The sequence below is a fragment of the Lytechinus pictus genome, chromosome 17 (genome assembly GCF_037042905.1).
Source record: "Lytechinus pictus isolate F3 Inbred chromosome 17, Lp3.0, whole genome shotgun sequence".
Classification (NCBI taxonomy): domain Eukaryota; kingdom Metazoa; phylum Echinodermata; class Echinoidea; order Temnopleuroida; family Toxopneustidae; genus Lytechinus; species Lytechinus pictus.
The window spans coordinates 31,023,856-31,047,025 of record NC_087261.1 but is presented as its reverse complement, the minus strand read 5'-3'; the positions used below and the strand labels follow the sequence as shown (position 1 = coordinate 31,047,025).

At 38.4% G+C, this 23,170-nt stretch overlaps 1 protein-coding gene across 1 annotated transcript; it reads left to right on the top strand.

The window, feature by feature from the left end:
* The first annotated feature begins 1,871 nt into the window (after nt 1-1,871).
* On the top strand, nt 1,872-22,344 carry LOC129280590 (nuclear receptor coactivator 6-like). The gene is made up of 5 exons (XM_054916593.2): nt 1,872-1,986; nt 4,195-4,337; nt 7,941-14,492; nt 16,120-16,656; nt 18,981-22,344. The coding sequence occupies exons 2-5, from the start codon at nt 4,226-4,228 to the stop codon at nt 19,037-19,039; spliced, it is 7,260 nt and encodes a 2,419-aa protein (XP_054772568.2). The 5' UTR covers nt 1,872-1,986; nt 4,195-4,225; the 3' UTR covers nt 19,040-22,344.
* Nucleotides 22,345-23,170: the final 826 nt, after the last annotated feature.

The following is a 23,170-nucleotide window of genomic DNA, read 5'->3' as shown; positions in this document are numbered from 1 at the left end:
CAGTATTACCTACACAAGACTCACTACTCCTCCTGATGAACAGAATCCCAAGTTAATTTCAATGCCGGTAAATACCTTGTCCTTTCACACACTTAAGTTTCCCAATCGTTTCTATTGTATTCCACCATCTCGTTCAAGTCATTACCCCCTCTGTTGTTATTTTTTGTTATCTTACTATAATCCTTCTGTTCTGTACTCAACCCCCTCTGTTGTTAATTTCTGTTATTTTTGTTATCTTAGTGTAACCCTTCTGTTCTGTACCCTTTGTTACACATTTACTTTGTTATTTCGACCTTATTTGTATGGTTTGTTCTGTTTGTTTCAATGCATTATAGGCCTGATGAAGGCCCCATTGGCCGAAAGCTTGTAATAAAGAGATACATGGAAGCTACGTCTTGCGTTGATGCTGAATTATTTACAAGTGTACATAGAACATGACGCGCTGTAATACACGTTATGCAAAGGGCCCTCTTCTTTATATATATATATATATATATATATATATATATATATATATATATATATATATATATAAATATATATTTCGCTAGGAAAGCTAGTATGTTTCATTGGAGTTAGTTTTACTCAATTTACAGGTTAACAAGCCTTGAAAGACAAATTCAATCTATATACTATACAAATAAAAATCAAGTAATAATTGCAAAGAATAAATTCTATTATAGGCTCCTACATTATTAAGTGGTAAATAAAATTTTACAGTATCTTCTTTCATATCGAATGCTGACAATGTGAATTGAATTTATTAATAAACTTCGTTCACTTGACATGAACATTTTGTTTTCCGATAATACAGTGATAACATATAAAGACATAATTATAAGTTTATAACAATATATCGAATACATGGTATATCAGTAATACATCAATAATCGCATAATACACTTTCCATGGATTTCCAATTATTAATTGAAGGAAAAATATGAATACATCTATCTATTAAGGAGGCATCCACATGCTCTTCATTCAAAAGTCGCCTCAAAACTTATTTGTTTAATGATTGAGACAGTCTACATAATAGCTTTAATCCTCTCTCTTCTTTGTCTACTTTCTAGCTATTAAGCGCATAGAGACGCCCATGGGTAGTGATCGATGTGAGCTATACAAGTAACGTCGTATTATTATTATTATTATTACAAAGAGAATTACAGGGGCCGCAGAACGATTCTTAAAGTGGGGGCCGGGGGGGGGGCTGAGCCCCCTGAGCCAAAAGTGGGGGACTATAGGCTGACCATGCAAAAGATCACAATCGTATGGTAATTTTTATGTTTTTGGTTTTTTAAAAAGGTGGCCCCTGAATTAGTAAAATATTGAAATTTAACATAATTGATAATTGCTGCTGTTCATATAATGAAATTAACATATAAATAATAATGCATATATACAGTGCAAATTCTGAAATAGATTCTTACCTCTGTCAGAAACTGGGGATGTCCAAACGGTTTTAGTCAATTCCTAGAAAAATTTAACCAAAAATAAAATCAACTTCAGTTATTGTAGTGACTCCCCCCCCCCCCATTTTTTTTTTTTTTGCTTTTGATTTTTTTTTCCTGCATGAACCAATTAGCCTATAGCTATCACTTTTTTTGCCTATATATTAAATTTTTCTTCCAAAGCAGCACCCACTATATTAACAAATCGTTCCCAGTGCCGATTTATTTGACAGCAGGATAAAAGATTGTAGATTGCAGCATTGTAGATTAAATGCCTTGCTCATGGGCATAAGTGCCGCGGCCGGGGATCGAACCCTGGATTTCCATATAGCCGGGCGCCTTGGACCACTCGGCCCGGGCACTCGGCCACGGCACCTCGCCTCGCGATCATGATATCGATACGGGTCTAGTCTCTCTAAGGGTCAAAGGTCACCATGTCCATGGCGTACGTGAAGATTCTGAATTAGTCTTTGTCGGTCGGAGCTGAGAAAAGAACGGAAAACAATGATTTGCTTTCGAAGCCTAATTCTAACAGGTATCTTTCATCTCTTTTCCACATCGTTTATTATCTAATATGATAATGTTATCAGATTGCAATATTACTCTTCTTGAGACGAGTATTTTTTAAGATGTTTATATTCCCATTTTCTCCCAACGCCAACACGCCAACGGGTCTTTCCTTGCTCTGCCTGCCGTACCTTGGGCCTAGAGATTGGTCGGCGGAGCGCCAGCTTGTTGTAGTTGTAGTTTTATGATCGTGGTCCCCCAGGCCAAGGCCAAGCTCTGCTCTGCGCACCTAACAAGTAACAATAAGATTTAACATGAATTTCTTTCTATTTCACAAAATCTTTCAGATAATGATATTCCTTATATAATTATGAGTAAGTGGACCAAATATATCATAAAAAATTGAAAGAAATATAGGATTTTCTTGGAAAAAACCTCGGGCGTTCATTATTTTCAGATTGAAAAAAAAGTGGTAGGACCTATACCGTAAGGGCACTAGTATTCAACCCGTTTGGTGAGTGTCCTCAAATATATAGAAATATAGAATTTACCTGAATTTCAGACCCGTCTTATTTCCAAGAGCAAATGCTGGTTATTCTTTTTCCGTTATTTTTTTCTTCAACCAGTTGACTGTGTGCGCGGGCGATCGAATTATACGGCGACGGATTTTGGTACTAGTATTCAACCCGTCGGTACTAGTATTCAACCTAGCGATGAAAGATGGCCCTGTCTCTCAATCTGCCCTTGTCCCATCCGACTATGGACTAGACCATTTGAGATGAGACCAAACAGGGAATTAATCAAAGCCAGAGACTTACATAGATCTAGGTCTAATTTAGCAATCTAAACCCTTTTGAGATTTGCTATCAATCCTCACTAGGTTGAATACTAGTACCATTCAGTGCAAAAGGCCATCGCCGCATAATTCGATCCTCCGCGCATACAGTCGACAGATTGACAAAGAAAATATTGACAACAGATTACCCTGGAAATAACAAAGGTATGAAATTAAGATAAATTCCCTATTTCTAAATATTTTGGGGAATATGTCAAAATCTTTGAATTATGCCGGGTTGAATACTAGTACCCATACGGTACCCAGTTGTTGTGTGTCCGGACAGGTTGTGTGTCTGGACGATCAATTTTAGAAAGTCATTTGGAAAAATTTGAAAGCAAAGTTTCATAAATTTTTAGTACAAAATGTTAGGAAATATTATTAAGAACAAAATAGAAGATGATTACAAGTATTGAATTCATATTTTTAGTGTAATCCAAAGACAAAAAAGAAGGCTTCAAAAATATAAAGTGTCCGGACACCCGATCCCCCATCTACCGTACCCCATGTCTGCGCACCCATTCACTTTGCACACGATTCAGGGATTTTGATGAGAAATGCTGCATTTTGAGGCTGTCACAAGAAATGCCCAAAATTTATTATTTTTCCACCATTTTGAGTAGGATTTTTAAATGAAAATCTGTCTATGTATTGCATGTGAAAAGTGTGTGTTCGTTGCATATTTTCTTTTAGTTTTACTATAATCGCGCAGATACACGTGTGCGCAGACAAGGGGGACTGCGCAGACTTGGGGGAACTTGCCATAGTATGGTAGTTCTAGTGTCATGTGACCTCAAATTAATTCGCGCGTTACCTTATTTTGCGCACGGTCGAATATCTCAATATCTTATTAATATCTTTAAAAACTGATTTCACCAGCAGAAAGAGCGACTTCAAATTATACAGTTTGTTAATTTACTTGAAGGCAAGGTCTCTATTTGTGAAAATATTATTAGACGGATTGGTAGACTTTTCAACAATCAAAAATTGGTATTCGATTTGTTGAATCTTTTCAAAGAAAATATGACTTGGAGAACAGCCACGTGTATTTTTAGCACAGTAGTGCACAAGCATAAGCGTCAAGGGCGCAAAGGTAATTATGCCTCATGCCAACATTGCGTTGAATTATTTTTCAGAGGAAACGATTCTATTGGTTGACCTAAGCATATAAAAAGTTTAATGATTGGTTGATGATAATTATTGGGCGTGTCAGAGATAAAAAAGGGGACGTCCTTACAGAGATTAGACAATTTTCAGAATACCAATTTAAGAGAATTTTAGCGAGCTGTTATCTTGCTGAGTTACACGATAAGTTAAGACAATTTTCAGAATACCACCCCTGGTATGTTATGTATGAACACTTGAAAACTAACTTCATTGTCTTTGTCTTTTGATTTTCAGACCATTAACCCACATTGATTTGGAAGCCAACATGGGCTCCTTAGATAAGCTTGTTGTGACATGTCAAGGGCATTACAATGATCCTGATCTTCATTTCAAGTTACACTGGCTCATTAAACAACTTTCTACCATAACAGAAACAGGTAAGACTCTATATTAATATGATACATGCATGTATAGGCTCAACTCAAGTTCACCAAAAAAAAGGTGGTACAAAACCTTGGACTATGCAGATTTCATGTATAATTGCATTAATTCTTCGTGTCTTTAGCATCCTTAGCAAAAAGTGTGCAGAGCGAGACTATACATTGTAGGCGCTGCTTTTCTGATGGTGGCGGCGTCGACATTGAAATCTTTAAGGTTAGAAAGTATATGGACCTAGTTCATGAAACTTGGACACAAGGGTAATCAAGTATTACAGAATATCCTGCCTAATTTCAGGTCATATGACCTACATGTAGGTCAAAATTACGCCATTACACTTTTGGCCTTTGGCTTTTGAGGGAGAATAGGTTCGTATACACATTTAAACATTTAGTGATACATTGCGCAGTGGCGACATTTACTTGCTGACTAGGCAAGCTAGTGCTTCACAATAGTTATGTAGCTCCCTGGATAAATAAGTCTGTTCCTGACAACCATCCTGTACATGTAGGGTTGGCAAAACTTTGGCATGTTTTGCACATTGTGCATATGATATATTTCCTCTTCTAAGAAATTTATCATACATGTACCACATGGGATATATGATATCATTACTTTTTTCTCAGAATTATGACTTTTTAGCTTCTGGATTACTACTTTCAATTTTACATGTAAAGGTTGGCAGCTCTGAACTTAGACCATGTTGGTGGAATCAACATCGAAATATTAACCAATGGTTAAGGTTTTTAATGTCATACTTAAAAAAGTATTTGGACCTAGTCCATAAAACTTAGACATAAGGATAATCAAGCATTACTGAACATTCTGCTTCAGGTCACATGACCAAGGTCAAAGGTCATTTAGGGTCAATGAACTTTGGCCATGTTGCGGGTATTTGTTGATTTCCATCATAACTTTAAAAGTGTATGGATCTTGTTCATGAAACTTTGATATGAGAGTGATCAAGTATCAGTAAACATCCTGTGTGAGTTTCAGGTCACATGACCAAGGTCAATGGTCATTTAGGGTCAATGAACTTGATTATGTTTTGGGAATCAAAACAAAATCTTAACCATGGTTAAGTTTTTGAAATGTCATAACTTTGAGAGTATATGGATATCATTCATAATACTTGGACATTATAAGAGTAATCAAGTATAAGTGAACATCTTTCATGAGTTTCAGGCCACATGACCGAGGTCAATGAATCTCGTTCATGAAATGTGGACATATGGGTAATCAAGTATCACTGATCATCATGCACAAGTCTTCAGTCACATGATCAAATGAGTATCAATGAACATATTCTTTAGCCGTTTTCAAAGTCAGCACTACTGCTACATGAAGTGTATATTTAATCGCGTTAATACGGGCTAAACTGCCAGTGGAAATTCACTTGTTTTTTGGATATGTCTCAGTGCATGTGCACTGAATCAAGCACAATATAGTCTGCATGGTCCATTATCATGTACCCCTCCTGGTTTAAACAAGTAAATTTTATAGTACTTTGAGTTGATACATGTCATGCTCTAGATTGGAAATGGTCAAGGAATAATTGTCATTGTATTGCAATTTGCTTTCCTTTTTTGTCTTTACTATTAAAATCTATTTTGTATCTTTACATAATCTTGAGTGTACGTAATGAGAGTGTAATATTTTGTCCAGTAACCAAACTGTTAAAATCAAATTTGAAACGTAGAATTATTCCTGTCAAGTGTCAGTATCCATAGATTTAGAAAATCTTGAGTGCATTTATATGTTACTGAAGCTGTAGGTCGAGGTGAGACATAATTCATGAGAGATAGTCAATATATGTATGAATGAATTGTATGTTTTACATAATATATATTGTTTAGACCATAGCCCCATAACACAAAGGTTAGCGATTAATTGCTAATTTGAAAGAGCAATTCTGATTGGTTCCTAGTCAGTCTACTGAGCAAAATGCACATGCAACCATAATCTTGATAATCCATTTCAATTAGTGATTAATCGCTAATCTTTGTTTTATGGGGCCCAGACTACCCATTGCAGTCAGAGTGTGCAATCATTATTGATATTTCACAATGCCAGTCCAAAATTATTTGCAAAGCAGGTGAAAATTGCTTGCTGAAACCTCAAGGGGGAGGGGGGGGGGCATCAACCACCTCCTCCCCCCCCCCTGAGAACTGCCAAAAAAGCAAAGCCTGGGACCCATTGCACAAAGCTTAGCAATGATCGTAGGACATTTTCATACGCCCGTCCTAGACCGGACGTAGTATGGTATCACGCACGGTGTCTGTCCGTCTGTCTTTCCGTTAACTTTTCCTTGTAAACGCGATAACTTCAGTTTGACTTAACCTAGGCTCATATAATTTGGTGTGTACGATACTAGCATGGATCCCAGGAAGCCTATCAATTTGAGGTCAGAAGGTCAAAGGTCAAGGTCACAGTGACATATTTTCATCTTACCCTTCTGCAGTCCTTGTAAACGCGATAACTTCAGTTTAATTTAACCTAGGTTTATATAATTTGATTTGTATGATACTAGCATTGATCCAAGGAAGCCTATCGATTTTGAGGTCAAAAGGTCAAGGTCACAGTGACATTTTTATCTTACCATTCTGCAGTCCTTTTAAACACAATAACTTCAGTTTAACATGACCTAGGCTCATATAATTTGTGTATATGATACTAGCATGGATCCCAGGAAGCCTCTTGATTTTTAGGTCAAAAGGTCAAAGGTCAAGGTCACACTGACATGTTTTCATCTTACCCTTTTGCAGTCCTTGTAAACACGATAACTTCAGTTTAACTTAACCTAGTCTCATATGATTTGGTGTGTATGATATTAGTATGGATCCCAGGAAGCCTATTGATTTTGCGGTCAAAAGGCCAAAGGTCAAGGTCACAGTGACATATTTTTATCTTACCCTTCTGCAGTCCTTGTAAATGCGATAATAACTTAACCTAGGTTCATATAGTTTGGTGTGTATGATACTAGCATAGATATCAGCAATTCTATTGATTTTGAAGTCAGAAGGTCAAAGGTAAAGTCACCACCTTCCACTTATCTTGCTTGACCAATAACTCCATTTTCTGCATTACAGGCGGGCGTATTATGTTCATCTTAGCGACACTCTTGTTCTACAATTGATTGCATTGACTACAATGTACAATCAAATCATCAAATTCAAGCGTACAACTAATCGCTAACCTTTGTTTTACGGAACCCTGGTTGGGGTTAAAGTGGCCAGTGCTTTAGAACCCTTTCAGATACATGTATAGAAAGTATTTTTCACTTTATCTGCAGAACACTCAAATTTGATGATTGGACCCTAGACCAACTAATTTAAAGGTTTGGATTAGCTGCGTTTCTACACATGTATGTACCTCCTTCAGTGAAAAACCAGTTCAAGTATTGTCAACAAATTTTGCCCTTCCTTTTTGGACAGAATTATTATTTTTTGATAATAAATATGGAAATTAATAATGATTTCTACCAAAACTTCAAACTCTGGACTATAGTCTCTTAGCTTGACCAATACTCAAATTAATGTAGATAGAAAGGACTTTCCTTAATATTAATTAATTTGCATGTTTTGTTTGTTTGTATTCTGTAGAAACATTATCTGTTCATAAAGTGGAGCCATGGAACAGCATCAAGGTGACATTCAACATTCCACGCCATGCTGCCACTCACCTACGTTCACTTGCTCAAAATGGAGATCCATCTCTAAGAAACCTTGGAATTCTTTCTGTTCAACTGGAAAATGGAAATGTTATTGACTTGAATACAGGACCGCCACCTCCACCACCACCACCTGCACCAGTTACCCATCAGCTACAACAACAACAGCCACAACATGTTCAACAGGCTCAGCAAGCACCGCCACAGCAACAGCAAATTCAGCAGCAGCATCAGCAGCAGCAACAGGTACAGCCACAGCAGTTTCAGCATCCACAAATCCAGCAGCAGCAGCAACAACAACAAGTAGCACAGGTTCAATTGAATCAGAATGGAGCTTTTCCATCCATTCTTGGGCAAAATCAAGGAATAGGCATGAATGTAAATGCCTCCCCTCAGGCAATGGCTTCCAGAATGGGCATGACACCTTCTCCTGGACCAATGGTTATGCAGGGGAATTCTGTTGTACCTCCTTCTCAATCTCCTGTACCTCAGGGCATGAATAGAGGATATAGTCACAGCACAAACCAATACCATCAAAGAGGGGGCTTTCCGCCAAGAGCAAGTACCCCAACAGCTCAGTCAATGTCTCCCAATCCAATGAGTTCAATGGCAACTTTGGCGCAAGGACATAACATACCTCCTAATACCCATCTCACCCAAAGCAGTATGATGCAGGATAATAACCAGCAAGGAAATATGTTCCCTTGGGGTCTAACTGGTTTTCCGCAGAGAGGACAGCAACATCAACAACAGCAGCAACAACAACAGCAACAGCAGCAGTGGAATCAAATGCCATTCCAGCCTCAGCAGACCGCACAGCAGCAGCAACAACAGCAGCAGCAGCAGCAGCAGCACTTGCCATTTTCCATGCATCAAGGAATGGGCCTTGGAATGGACATAACTGCAAATCAAACCCTACCTAGCTCAATGGGCAACATTCAGCAGCCTGGGATTCCGACACGGCCTCCTCCACCTCCAGCTCAAGTGAAAAAGCCAGCCCCAAAGAAGAAACGCAAGAGCAAGAAAAAGCAGAATCATCCTCAAATTCCACTGCCTCCTCCACTCATGCCACCAGACCCACAAACTATGAATAATCCCCCTCCGCCCCTTCCATCTCAAGATCCGCTTCAGCAAAGTAAGCCATCCAATCTAGCTTTGCCACCAAGTCTCATGAATAACCCACTCAGTCCAGATACACCTGTGCAGTCTAGATTAATGCAACCTTCTCTGCAATCAAGTGCAATGCATATATCAACATCAATCTCAACATCAGCTGGAACAGTTCCAGAATCTCTTCCCTTTTCTCAATCGCAAGTAACAACTGCAATGTCAACATTCCCTTTCTCTGATGCTACTGGTTCCAAATTGTCAATTCCACAAGGAACAACAATCCAACAGAGCCAGGCAGGACAGGCTCAGGTTGGACAGTCTGAATTATTGTTTACTCAAAACCAGCAACTCCAATTGCCTTCGTCACATGGACAGCAAACCCAAGTTACCAACACGCAGCAAAACTTTGTTCCAGGACATCACTTATTAGGACATCATGGCAAGAAGCCTGCAACTGCCTCTTTGACAAGCCCTTTGCTTGTGAATCTCCTACAGAGTGATATTACGGCCACACAGTTCTCATTTGCTTCAGAAGAGATAAAGAATACTAATGCTTTAACAGTAACCTCAGGAGGTTCAGCAACTTCAAGAAACGATCATACGTTACAGCAGTTGCAGCAACATTTGCAACAGCAACAAATTCAACAACAACAATTACAGCAGCAGGTGCATCACCAACTTCAACAGCAGCAACAGCAACAACAATTACAACAAATCCAGAATCAGCACCCTCAGTTACAAAACTTGAATCCTCAGCAACAACAGCAACTACAGCAACTCTTCTCTAATTCAGGACAACCACAGGCAACCAATGTTCCTGGTCAATCACCATTTCCTCAACAGGCCCATGCCAATGTATCAAACCAGAGTAATGCCCCCTACTCAATGTCCTACCCTCAGCCAATTTTCAGCACACCACCTATCCAGATGGGTTCTGCAGGTCCTACATCTACTAGTAGTTTACCTGTTTCAACATCAACCGAGAAGATAACGTTATCAACCACAGCAGGATTCCCTGTATCATTGCCAAACAAGATAGGACCTAGTTTACCAAGCTATCCTCCTGCTAGACCAGAGTTAAGAGCTGTTCCTCGTGGACCAAGTCCTAGAATGACCAATCCTGTGCCATCCTTACACTTTGATCCAAGTAGGACACAGTCACCACAGGTACCTCCGTCAGTTGCTGCTCTTATAGCAGGAAGGTCACAATCCTCATCTCCTCCAGGAGTAGGACCTAGACAGCAGACACCTCCTATTGGAGGAAGAATGGCATCAGGATTTTTGCCGACAACCATCGCAACACCCAATATTACTCCGGATATTTCCAAAACGACTGCATTTCAACATCCAACTCCCATTACAGTATCTGGTAGTACATTATCTGCAGCAAGCACCACTGCTCCTCCATCAACTGCATCACAGGTCCAGAGCACAGCAGGTAGCATCATACAGAGCTCTATTCCCAAACCAGGAAATGACTCAATTAAACCAGCTGCTGGAGAGGAAAAGATGGAAGAAGATCACTCTTTTGATGAAGAATCTGCAATGGCATCCATGACAGAAGCAGAGAGAGATACGTATGCAATGGCAGCAAGGATTGTTCAAGAAGTGAAAGAAGAAGAGGAGCAAAAGTTCAAAATGATTACTCCAACTGTAAAAACAACAGCTCTCTCAAAGAAGAAACAGAAAACTAAAACTCATCTGCTTTCTCAAGCTTCAGAAAAAATAACTTCCCCAATGAGCCCTAATCCTCCAGCTCCTCCACCTCCTCCAAGTACCAGAGAACTGTTGGGTAACATCTCTCATCCCATTAGTGGAGGACAAGTTCATAAAGGAGAGACTCATACTTCTAGTTATCAAAATATTCCCTATTCCAGAGGATTCCTTGGAGGAACAAATTTTCCCCCGAGTGGAGCACCACCAACAAGCAGTACATCATCTCAAGGGCTGGTTCAACGATTTGCAGGAAGCCCCAGAGGCAATATGACTGCCCCTCCTCCGCGCATGGCAGCTCCACCCACAGTCACTTCTACTCAACAAATTACTGGGCAGAATGTGAATGTACCTGTAACATCCATGCATGCTGGTGGGAGCGTGGTAAATCCGGTCATTGGGCAAGAGAGTGATCTGAATTTTAGTCTGTCTTCTTCAGCCAAAAGTCTACCACAACCTGCAACAATGACTTTGACATCCACCCCAGCATCGACCGATGGTATTCAGACAATCGATAGAATGGTAGACTTAAGTAGGCAAATGGGATTTGGTTCCATGAGTGTTGCTGATCAAGTGCTTGGTGCTCAGTTACAACAGATGGCGAAAACAGAATCACTTTCATTTCCTCCTGGAAATCAGCTGTACCCTTCTCAGGGTACACCTCATCAAATGAATCCTGCAGTGGCTAGTCCATCCACAACTCAAAGCATGTTACCTCCATCTCAAGCACAAGCACAATCAGACTTCTCTGGCAATCAACCTCTCAACTGGCCCCTTGGCTTGCCACCTTCATCATCAACAAGTATGACATCTGAAGGGCTTCGTTTCATGGAAAAACTGGCCAATAATCCAAGAGAAAGCCAGTTGATGAGGACATCATCAAATCCTCCTTTGTATGGCGCACAAGGGAGTGAACCAGGAGGGATTGAAAAGAAAGATGATAAATCTCATCTGAAGGCTTTGCTGAGTGAAATCAATGTACTCCCTCAAGTACAGAGTGCTGCAACTACATCAATAGCTGCACAACAACCTGTAACATGTGTAACAGCTTATTCATCGGTACAAGGGCAGAGCATGCAGCCTGTAATCTCAAGGGTAGGAGCCCCCATGCAAAGACCAACAGAAAGTCAACATAAAGCTGAGAGCAGATCTGAAGTTAAACAGTTATTACAAGAAGACATAATGATGAATATTGGACACACAGTAGCACCAACCCAAGTAGATTCTGCAAATACCACAGGAAGTGCTGTTGAAGAACCATCCATTAGTAGATCATGTGATTTGGGAAGTGTAGTTGTTAAAAAAGAAGGTCATGAGCAAACTCTCAAACAAGATGAAATGCCTATCCTAAAGCCTTATGGAGACTTGTCAAGTCAAATGCAGAATACCATACAGATGCCTAAATTAGCAGGAACAGGAACAGCAACTGGGTCTTCTGATCCAAACCAAGCAATAACACAAGGTGTTCAACAAATAGCATCTCAACAAAATGTGCCTGCAACAATATCAGGTTCTATCCCCTTACAATCTCCTGTTACCAATCAGCAAATGAGGAAAACACCCCCAGCAACAATTGCATTGACCCCTTCAGATAGCCTTCACATTTCTACTGCTGAGCAGCCAAAAATGCAGGGGCAAGATATTCACCCTGTTCCAGGGGTGTCACCAACCAACCAAAGTGGGCTTCCAACAATCCCTGGTGTGTCACATGTGGGAGATCCTTCTATGGAACAGGTTTCAAAAGTGCAATCCTCAGAGGCAAAGTCCCCTGGGGCATCAGCTGAGCGAAGTGTAAGACGTCAAAGAAGTATCAGCCCCCAGAGTGATCGACCCTTCAGCAGTGCAAGCGCATTATTGAGTTCTATTGCAAAGTCTGCCAGTGGTAGAACAGTTTCTGGAAGTACAGAAAAACTCTCTTCCTCAGGAAGCAGCGTAGGAAGTGGTGGTGGGAAACAATCACCTGTTATTTCAGAGCCACTCAGTATTTCTTCATCTCCAACTCAAGCACCATCAGTGTCCTCGCCTATGCCAGTTTTGCAGCCTCAACTTGCTGAAGCTCTTGGAAGTATACCTGACTCAGCTGACTTAACTAAACTTGCCACATCTGCCATTCGTGGTTTGAGTCCACCCCGCATTCATGAGGAAGAAATCAAACCACCCCCTCAACACACATTGGACTTTCCTGCTCTGAAGCAGCGTAGGAGGCGCTCATCCAGTGGTAGATCATTGACCCCACCTAGATCAGGAACACCTCCTTCAAGCTACAGACAAGGGATAATGGGTAGTTCCACTCTGATGAGAGGGGGTACACCTCCTGCACAGACTGATAGGAGACACTCACCTACAGTTTTAGGAGAAGTCATGGGTGGTCCTGCGCATGGTATGAGGTCTTTGATGCCAGTATCTCAGAGAATGATGTCCCCTGTTAATGAATATGGCCCTTATGGCGGACATATGATGAAGAATATCCATCAACATCATTCATTTCAAGAACAATTTGCTGGGCAGATGCATGGTTCTTCAAATCTTCCACCTGGCTTAATGGAATTACAAGGACAGCATCCCATGTCTCCACATTTCATGGGAGGTGGATTACCTGGAACTAATGTTCAGCACTCCTCTCAGCCTGTTACAACCTCACTGCAGCAAGGGCAAGCTGCTCCACATCAGCTTGCATCAAATGTGACAGAGCCTGCTACAATGATTCATCCAAGTGTGACCACACAAGGAATGATGCAAAGCCACCCTTCAAATGTACACCAGTCATATGCTAGAGGACCTGCAGGCAGTCCGAGATCAGTCCAGTTCGATCCATCGTCAGTACCTCCGGGGGGATCTCACACTTCACAGCAGCTTCCAGGAAATATTGAGAGTGGAGCCATGCATTTACAAAGTCAAAATGAGGCACTGGCAAGTAAAATCGGTCAACAGCAGAGTGTTATGCAACAGGACTGGTCCCAGCAAAGTGATTCCAGTAGAAGCCTTGGTGTTCAAGGCCAACTACCCACACAAAGCCAGGTTCATATGCCAAGATCTTTGCCTGTAGCAAATTCAACGCTTATGTCAACTCAATCAAATCAGCAAGGACCAGCTATTAATGTTGCGCCTGTTGCAACATCAGGTTCAGCAATTCAGTCATCTATGAATCCTGTACAAAGTACAGTTCCAGAAGCTGCAGTTACTTCTTCTCAAGTTACTGCATTTTCTGTGAAAAATACTAAGAACATTACAGTACATCCTTCTGCTTTGCCTCCAAATCCTAATGTGTCTTCTGTTCAACAAAACTTTGCAACAGCAAGACAAGATACCAAACCTTCTATTCCAAGTAGTACATCAGCCCCTGCTCAGCATCATCAGACTTCAGGAACTCTCAGTTCTGCAAGTACTGTTCTAGATGCCATCAACAAAGCCCAGGTCACTCCAGAACTCTTTCCACCAACTTCGCTAACCACAACCACCACCATATGTCCTGAAACTCAAGTGACGAGTACACCAATTTCTGAAGCAGCAATACAACCTGTGCTTCCAGTGCTACAGTCAGATGGGCCACCAACCCCTGTCCATATGGAATTAGGAAAGGACCAGCCTGCCATCACAAATGTCAGTAAATGTGAAGAAGAGCCAACTTTACCAGTATTGACAAGAGAGATGAGTGACCCTAGTGAGTATTAACTTGAAGTATACACCTTCGCCCTTTGATATCAATTGATTTCTACATCTTTTTTTCAAAGTCAGCCCTATGATTTCTAAGGTTTCTATTGGGTAGGATTCTAGTTTGAACATATAATTACAAACTTTTACATTGCTTTTAGATTTATTGATACTCTTGTTCACTTTTGTATTTTATCGTAAGAAAAAAAAAAACCAACGGAATATCATGATTCATGATATATTACAGGCCTAGAGTGTGATTGAGATGTTAGTATTGATCTAGTATAGTGCAGTGATTTTTTTTAATGAAGAAAATTTTCACATTACTCAGTCAGTCGGCAAGCCCTGAAAAGGTAGCTTCTTTTATCCAAGTGATATTCATGACGAGTGTTTTTGCATTGTTAATGAGCTTAGTGCGGACCAAAACACCTCTTTTTATTCTGCCATTGCTGCTCTAAATATTGGCAAAATTTCATGTTTTTGGTATCGTTATAAAGAAAAAAATAATTCATTTTGGTCATGTGTTTGGATTTTTAAAAAAATGTTGTAATATAGGGGAATCTTTTGATCTAAAACATGAAACAAAATAATTATTTTCATGCAACAAAAGTTGTTGTTTTTACACTTAATTTCTGTTTGAGCCCAAATGATTTTTAGATTATGATAAAGCTGAAGATCTAAGCTTTAATATGATATAATTTTTATAACAAGAGATATTTTAGATGGGCCAGCAGCCAGCATTGCATAGGCCAAGTACATTTAGCAGCTCAAAAACAAAAATACTGCGCTCTGATTGGTCATAGATCCCACACCCATGCAAATTCCAATGTTCCCCACACTGGGCCTCAGCGAGGTCACACTCGCCTTGTGGTAATCTCTTCAAATTACCCGCGCCTGTTGTTTTGAAAACCTTATTCAGCCAATCAGAACTCTAGATTTTATGCTACTTAAAAATTTCAGAAATCTCTTGCATCTTGATGGAAAAAGCTGGCTGCTGACCCATCTAAGGTGTCACATATCAAGAGTCACATTGTATGAAAGTAGAGAGTTTGAGCTTTCTGATGATATAAATAATGTTTGTGCCTATAACACAAAATTTTGCACAAGTTGCCAGAGAAAACAGAGGAAGAAAACTCTGTTTGAGGCGTCTTTTCTGGCCTGAAATTCACTTATTTATCATAATATTTCATTCAAAAGAAATAAGCAATACGAAAGAGTAACGTTTACTCTTTCGTATTGCTTTTACTCTTTCCCATGGTACAAGAATAATCAATTTTACTCAAAGAGAAAATGGTTAAATTGTTTGAGAAAAAAGTCTCACAATTCACAAGATTTTGCAGGAATATGAATTCAGCTACAAGAGGACTTGGATGAATCTTGCTCATTTGCTCATTAACACAGGGGCTTGCAGACTGACTGTACTTAGTGAACCAACTTGTATTGATTATACTCAATATTTTTTCCATTTGTGAGTCATTGTCACTGAATTTTGTGAACATATGATTTGCTATTCATAGAGTTTACAGGAATTTATAGTGCCTGAAAGCCTAATCCAAAATTTTGACTGAGTTTTCATTATTTTTTTCTCATTAGATTTGTATTTGATCATGTTTATGGACATTCTTTACTTTATGAAGGTTCCAGTGCTGATAAAGAGAGCACTCTATCCAAAGCGCCCACCTCTGTGCAAGGTAGTGGAACCCCTGAAATACCTACTCTATCATCAGAAAGCAAAGACAAAGATGATTCAAAGACACCATTTGACACTCCAAAACATACATCCCTTGAGATGTCTGAGGAATCTGCCAAAGCACCAGAGATACAGCTTCCTGGAGCCAAAGAGACAGCATCATCCAGTGAGGGTTTACTACTTAAAGATGTGTCACTTCCAGACCATGAGGACACGGATTCTACAAGCTCCCGTTCAGAAACGCCTAAATCATACCTGTCTGAACCAACTACCGAGGATACTTCTCCAAGCATTAGGACACGTCGGTCTGGTCGCAAGTCTCCAGGGGCGGCCACCACACCAGGTGTAGAAGGTGGTCCAATGGGAACTAGAACCAGAAGCTCAAGTGGATCTTTAGTTTCTCCTTCTGATAAAGATGGTGATGGGATGTCTGATCAGGATGGTGTGACTACACGGAAAAGGAGTATGAGACACAATGCAAAGGGTAATTTTACTTTCATTGGTTTAAGATAAAGTTCTATTTTGCAGTGTTAAAATTACTTTTTGTCTCGCCTGAACAAAGTTTGGTAGAGACCTAGTAATCACTTTTCCTGTTCTGTTTATAGTCTGTTCCAAAATTTTAAAGTTTTTGTGAAACTTGCTCTAATTTCTTTATTTCTGCATTATTTGATTTCATACTTGGTACATATGATCCTTTAGTATTAATACCACATGTGTGTCCATGAGGGTAAGTAATGGGGTCAAATGTCATCTAGGAGTCAAAAGGTCAAATGATATGAGCATATATGTTGGTTATTGTTCAACTTGCTCTCATTTCTTTATTTCTGCATCAAATATGTTGACACAAGGTACATATTATCCTAGGGTAACACCACTTGTGTGTCCATGAGGGAGATGGGGTCAAAGGTCTTCTAGGGGTCAAAAGGTCAAATGATTATGTGAAATTTTTGTTCAACTTGCTCTTATTTCTTTATTTCTGGATTATATGGACACTTGGTTCACATGATCCTTGGGGAATATAACATATGTGTCCATGAGGGTGATGGGGTCAATGGTCATCTAGGGGTCAAAAGGTCAAGTTATTGTTCAAATGCTCTTAACGTTTCTTATTTCTGCATAAGTTGTACATACTTTTGTACAAATAATCATTGGGTAATACCACACATGTGTTCATGTGGATGATAAGGTCTAAAGATCATATTGCATATTTCATCAGTCGTGATATTAGATAAGACTCATGGTTCGTGATAGGTCTGGGTAAAAACATATAAATAAAAACATATAAATACCAGAATAGGTCCGATGTGTGCGGGTTCTGGTTTTGTTTTTTCCATTCCGGTATTCCAATAAAAAAAGGTAATACATAACAAATAGTTTGACATTTTCTTCTTCTGAATATCTTATATAATTATCGAGTACCTGTTTTATTCAGTCTTACCAATCAAAACCCAGGTTTCTCTTTTACATTTCGGGTGACCACCGAGAGAAATATGATGAAAAGATGGGGATTGTGACAGACGCAACACCAGCGGATTCCGGAACAAAAACATTCCGACACGACTCAGGCCTAGGGTGAACCACCCTTTTTTTCAGGGAGTCATTTTGAAAAAAAAAATTTTAGAGCCATTTTTCATTTTGCCAGAGTCATTTTCAGTTTTCCGGAGCCATTCTTTTTTTTTCATGACTCAGCGCATTGTTTATTTTTCTTCATTGTTGATAAATGATTATTTCATTTATTGTTGTTCGTTTAATGTTTATTGTTTTTATCTTTTTTATTAAATTAACTGGACGTTCTAACTTACAATTTTTGTACATCAAATTGAATAGCTAATTAAAAGGAAGGATGAAGAATATCAAATTTGAACAGATTTTGTACTAAGAGGAATCCTTTTCATAAGTTTTAATTTCTTATAAAAGAAACTCGCTTGAAAATTGTTTTATGAAATATTGAATGCATCACAGCCTGACAGCTAAACACATCCTTGCTTTTATACATGACATTATTTCTATTAACATGAAAAAAAGGGGAACAACACAATTTTTTTCATATGGTAATTTGTGATGGAATATTGTGCAGAATATGTAGGTACAGAAAAACTTTTTTCTTAAAAAGGTTGTTCATTATAAAGCTTTTGCTATTCATTGATATGTTTCTCTATAATTTCAGCAAATTAACAGTCATGGCCTAATTCTATTAGTATGAGGTACGATTTAGCATTTCAGTGTCTATAGTTTTGCAAACAATTATTTCATGAGTAAGTCTTTGAATCAAAATTTTTGTAACCATATCATGGTTGGTCTAGACCTGGGGGCCGTTTCATAAACTGTTCGTAAGTAAAGAGCGACTTTAAGAACGGCTGGTGAACCTTTGTTACGCGCTAAACCATCGCCAATGGTGTATACCATTTACAATAAGAAAGGATCACCAGTCGTTCTTAAAGTCGCTCTTATCTTACGAACAGCTTTATGAAACACCCACCCGGTTTGTAAACCTAATCCTGTGAAACTGTGGAATAAAGCTGATAAAATGACCACACTGCAGATCACCAACACAAATAAACACATGTGGGACAGTATACCATTTGCTTGAAAAAACAATATCAGGCTGGAATGCCACGCTTGTTTTTTTTTTCTAATTCGCTGTTGTTGCACATTTACTCTAAGAATAATTTGGCACACGTTTTATGAAATAGATATGAACAGTTTGGTGGACATTTGATTGAATTATTTTCGAACCCAGTTTTAGCTTGTTACTTCAACTGGCATTTATTTGTGTTTAACCCGTCAATTTTTTTTTCTTTATAACAGCGGAGATGTACTATGGGCCTATCCCTGCTTACAAGAGAAGAAAGACCAATCAGAAATGAATACAAGTTTCAAGATGAGGCTGAATTAGCTGAGGATTCAGAACGTTCACACCTTTTCCACAATACAGTTTTAAAGACTTAATTCATTCACATCCCTTAGAAATGCATTTTGATTTTATAGCACACCTTTTGTGGGTTGTAAGACTTCATTTTTGTGAAACCAGTCCCAAGGTGTTTTTGTGAGGATGAAGTGCAGAGGTCAAGGCACTTTTAGCTGATGTGGAATCTTTTCAAAAGAAATTTCCCGCAAATGTGATGGATTGAATTTGAGATGCAAAGTTACGATATTGCCTAAAAGCTTATCTAGACAATTAATTAGAATATTATGAAACTGCAGGGGTGGCACCAGTGGTGACGGGCAACCACCCCCCCCCCCATGATTTTTCAAGTAGTAAAAAAAAAAATCTTATAAAAAAAAGAGTGGAAGAAGTAAGCAGAATATACAGGTCCGGGCCATGTAACTCTAATTTTGAGGGCATCTTACCTCCTCCCCTCTCATCAAAACATCCTGGCACTGCCCCTGTGTAAGTTATTATGATTTGCTACTTACATGTACCATGGCAAAGTAAATAGATGGTCTTGAATTAATGATGGCAAACTTACATGTATCTTAATAACCATATACTGGTATATGATAAAGCATGATACATGTACATCATGGTCAATATCATTTGGGCGTTAGTGTATGGGAAACTTTCATCAGAGAATTTGTTTCCATTTGGAAGTTTATCTGCCCAGAGGACCATAGCTATGCATGGTTTTATGTATGACTTGTGACCCTCTCTTATACTGGATGCCATATCAGGGAATAATTTTGCTTTATAAATTTGAATAGCATTTTTGGTCATAAATGAAACACTCTCAACTAAGCAATGTACAGTCCTATGTAAAAATATGTTATACAAAAGACTTTATGCATAGCAGTCTTTCAAAAATGTGGAGCAAATTGTGATGCGATACCAGGAAAATGATTCCCTGTAAGTTCATACATCGCTGACTTTCATGAACGGCTTGATTTACATTTCCCATGACAGAAAACACATGTTATGCACTGTACAATGTATATACCACACATCATATCAGTCTTCAAGAGACTGAGGATGAGGTGATGAATGTCTTTCACTTGGACAGCTACTTCAGCTGACACACCTCTTATGTAATGTTATTGCACTTATTTTCAGCTTTTTTTATTCAAAATTCTGGTGTCAGAAAATTGCAACACTTTTTCCATGAAAGCTGGATGTTCCCCAAATCAAAGCACGTCATGAAAGTCATGAAAGTCCCAACTAATGAGACATTGGTTGATATCATTTTTTTTTTTTGGTTCTGGTGTTGGCATTGGCAGCATAGTTCAGATTGCTTTCCTTTGCTTTTATGCCTAATGATAGTGTACAGAAATGGTCCAAATTACATGAGCTCAATATCTTGAGGTTTTTTCCAAGACCGGCTTCATTTCAAATTTTGTGCAGTGCTGAAAATTTATCACAACACCAACACTGAAAGGTCGACACCAAACGTTGTACGGCCTTTGTATACTGAAAAAACTGTCTTAAGTCTTGGGATTTAAGATACTGTATTGGAAATTGATAAGAGGTTGAATTAAATCTCTTCTTTGGACCACAAATATCTGTTCAACTTCAAGGGGGAAAGCTGAACATTTGAATAGGCTATTATTTGTCTTATCAATGGATGATGTAAAAGAAGCGGTGACATTGTTGTATTTGATTATTTTTTTATCACCTTGATGAAAGTTATTCTTATTGCATCAGAAATAGCCCCTGTATTAAGACTATTGGATTTCAGAATTCATGTGTCAAATTATAAAATAACATGATTTGCATGCCCTTGTGATTTGCTATTAAATGTATACCCAAAACTTGGTCCAATTATTTTTTAAATGTGTACAGGCAGTGTTAATAGCTCCATGTTTATACATACAAATAGACTATTTGGATTTCTTGACCAAATCCGTTTCTAGACATTGTTAACAAAATGGTGCCAAGTAGTAACAGGGATATTGAAACTTATCATCCCCCATTGTAGAATTGGTTAATAATTTTGTCGGCGGTCGTCCAAACCGTCGTATCACACATATGACGGTGCAAACCCATTTCAGAGAAAATCGACTTCAAAGTTTACTATAATTTTGGAAAGACCAAGACAATTGCTTGACATTGCTATCCTTATTTTTACATAAAACCAATGATCTGAGAAAATATCACAAAAGAGCTACATGCTTGTAATTTTGGTTTGAGCAGCTTAGATTTTCCCTGTACAAAAGCGTCATAGGGAAAAAGCGATCAGTCAAAACGCTTTTTGACTGAAATCGCGATCAGTCAAAACGTATCACTCTGTTGCTCTGATACAGTACACATTTCCAATGGGATTTGCGCATTTGCAAATTCCCTCATATCTCAGAAACTAAAATTACTGCCTAGAAATTTAGTTATGAATTAGAATAGAATAGGACTTGTACTTTCCATTTTCTGCAAAAATCCCAAAATCAATTTTTTTTTTAACCAAAATTGACTGATACGATGGTTAGGATGAACGCTGATGGTTTGTATCCATTTATATGTTTATGGTATTCTTAAGTCTGTATACTTACATAACTAGAATGGATATAAAATCCTTATGAATCTATTTTTATTTGTGCATACATAATGTTTGATAACATATCAGATTGTGAAGAGAAAGAGATAGAATGCCTACAAAGGTGTATTGTAAATATTTTGTGTTGGCCATGAAATCATGAAATTCTGATTCGAATGCTAGATAAGCAAATAGAATATTAAATCATTTTTGCATTTGTTTTCATTTTGTATTATTGAGTTTTTTTTATCCAACAAAACAGTAATAAAATGGGCTCAATGAATAGGGAAGGTTGATAAAGCTTTTGAATTAAAGGAATCATGAAACTTTCTTGTCAAAAAAAAAGGAGAAGAAAATTGAGAAGAGTATTCAAAGGAAGAAAATCAAGCTAAAATTTAGTAGAATATAATTGATATATGTATGTATTATTATATGTGTGGTCTTTCTAGATTTGAATGTTTTTTGTTTCATGCTATGTCCTCACTGAAATGTTATTTTCTCTTTAATAATACATTGATATTATTATTATAATTAGCACAGTGTTTTATATTTGTGGTGCATGTTAATAATCTGTGAATTGTATTTGCCATTTAAATCATTCACTCTGTAAAGAGTGAAAAGATTATTATTCGTAAGGAAGCACAAAAAGTGCTAGTTATTTTGTCAATGTGAAATATTTTTTTTCAATAAAATGTTTCTATAAAAGTATGAAATGTTCTGTTTTCTTATAAACTTTTAATTCCAAAGAAGTTTTAAACTTAGGTTACATGTAGTTCAGATGTGGCAATACGAGGTTTGAAAATGATTGGAAATATTTGAAATGAATTGTAACTGGCGGTGGGCACCATCATTACAATATGGATATTATGCTCATACATGAACTATCAATATGTACCCTAACAAAGTAATGATCATTTGATCTCAAGGTCTGACTTCCCCTCCCTGAATAATGCCTCAAATATCTCATCTTATGATGGGATGAAAGTATACCGTTCCCCCATGACTTTGGCAATTTATTTTCTTTGTACATGTATGTGCATACATCACCTTGCCATGGAAAAAAGTACTTTGGTGCATTGGCGGATCCAGTGAGAGAGGCACAATTAAAATATGTAATGTAAAAATGCTGTTAAAACAAGAAAGAAGTGAAGGCCTTTTTTTTTTAAACTTGTCAAATTATGTCGTGGATGACAGTATGTCCTTATTTCTGGGTCGAAAACTTTTTTTTTGCTTGTCAAATGTGCCCTCTCCCTTTTGGAAAATCCTGGATCCGCTCCTGCTTTGGTGTATGAGCATGGTGTTGATCTTGTAGTGCCCCCCCCCCCCATGGTGCAAAGTAAGACAAGAGATGAGAGACAGAGTAAGACGAGATGTGAGACAAAGTAAGACAAGAGAGGAGAGACAGAGTAAGACAAGAGATGAGAGACAGAATAAGACGAGATGAGAGACATAGTAATACAAAAGATGAGAGACAGAGTAAGACGAGATGACAGACAGTATTATGAGATGTGAGATAAGTAAGACAAGAGATGAGAGACA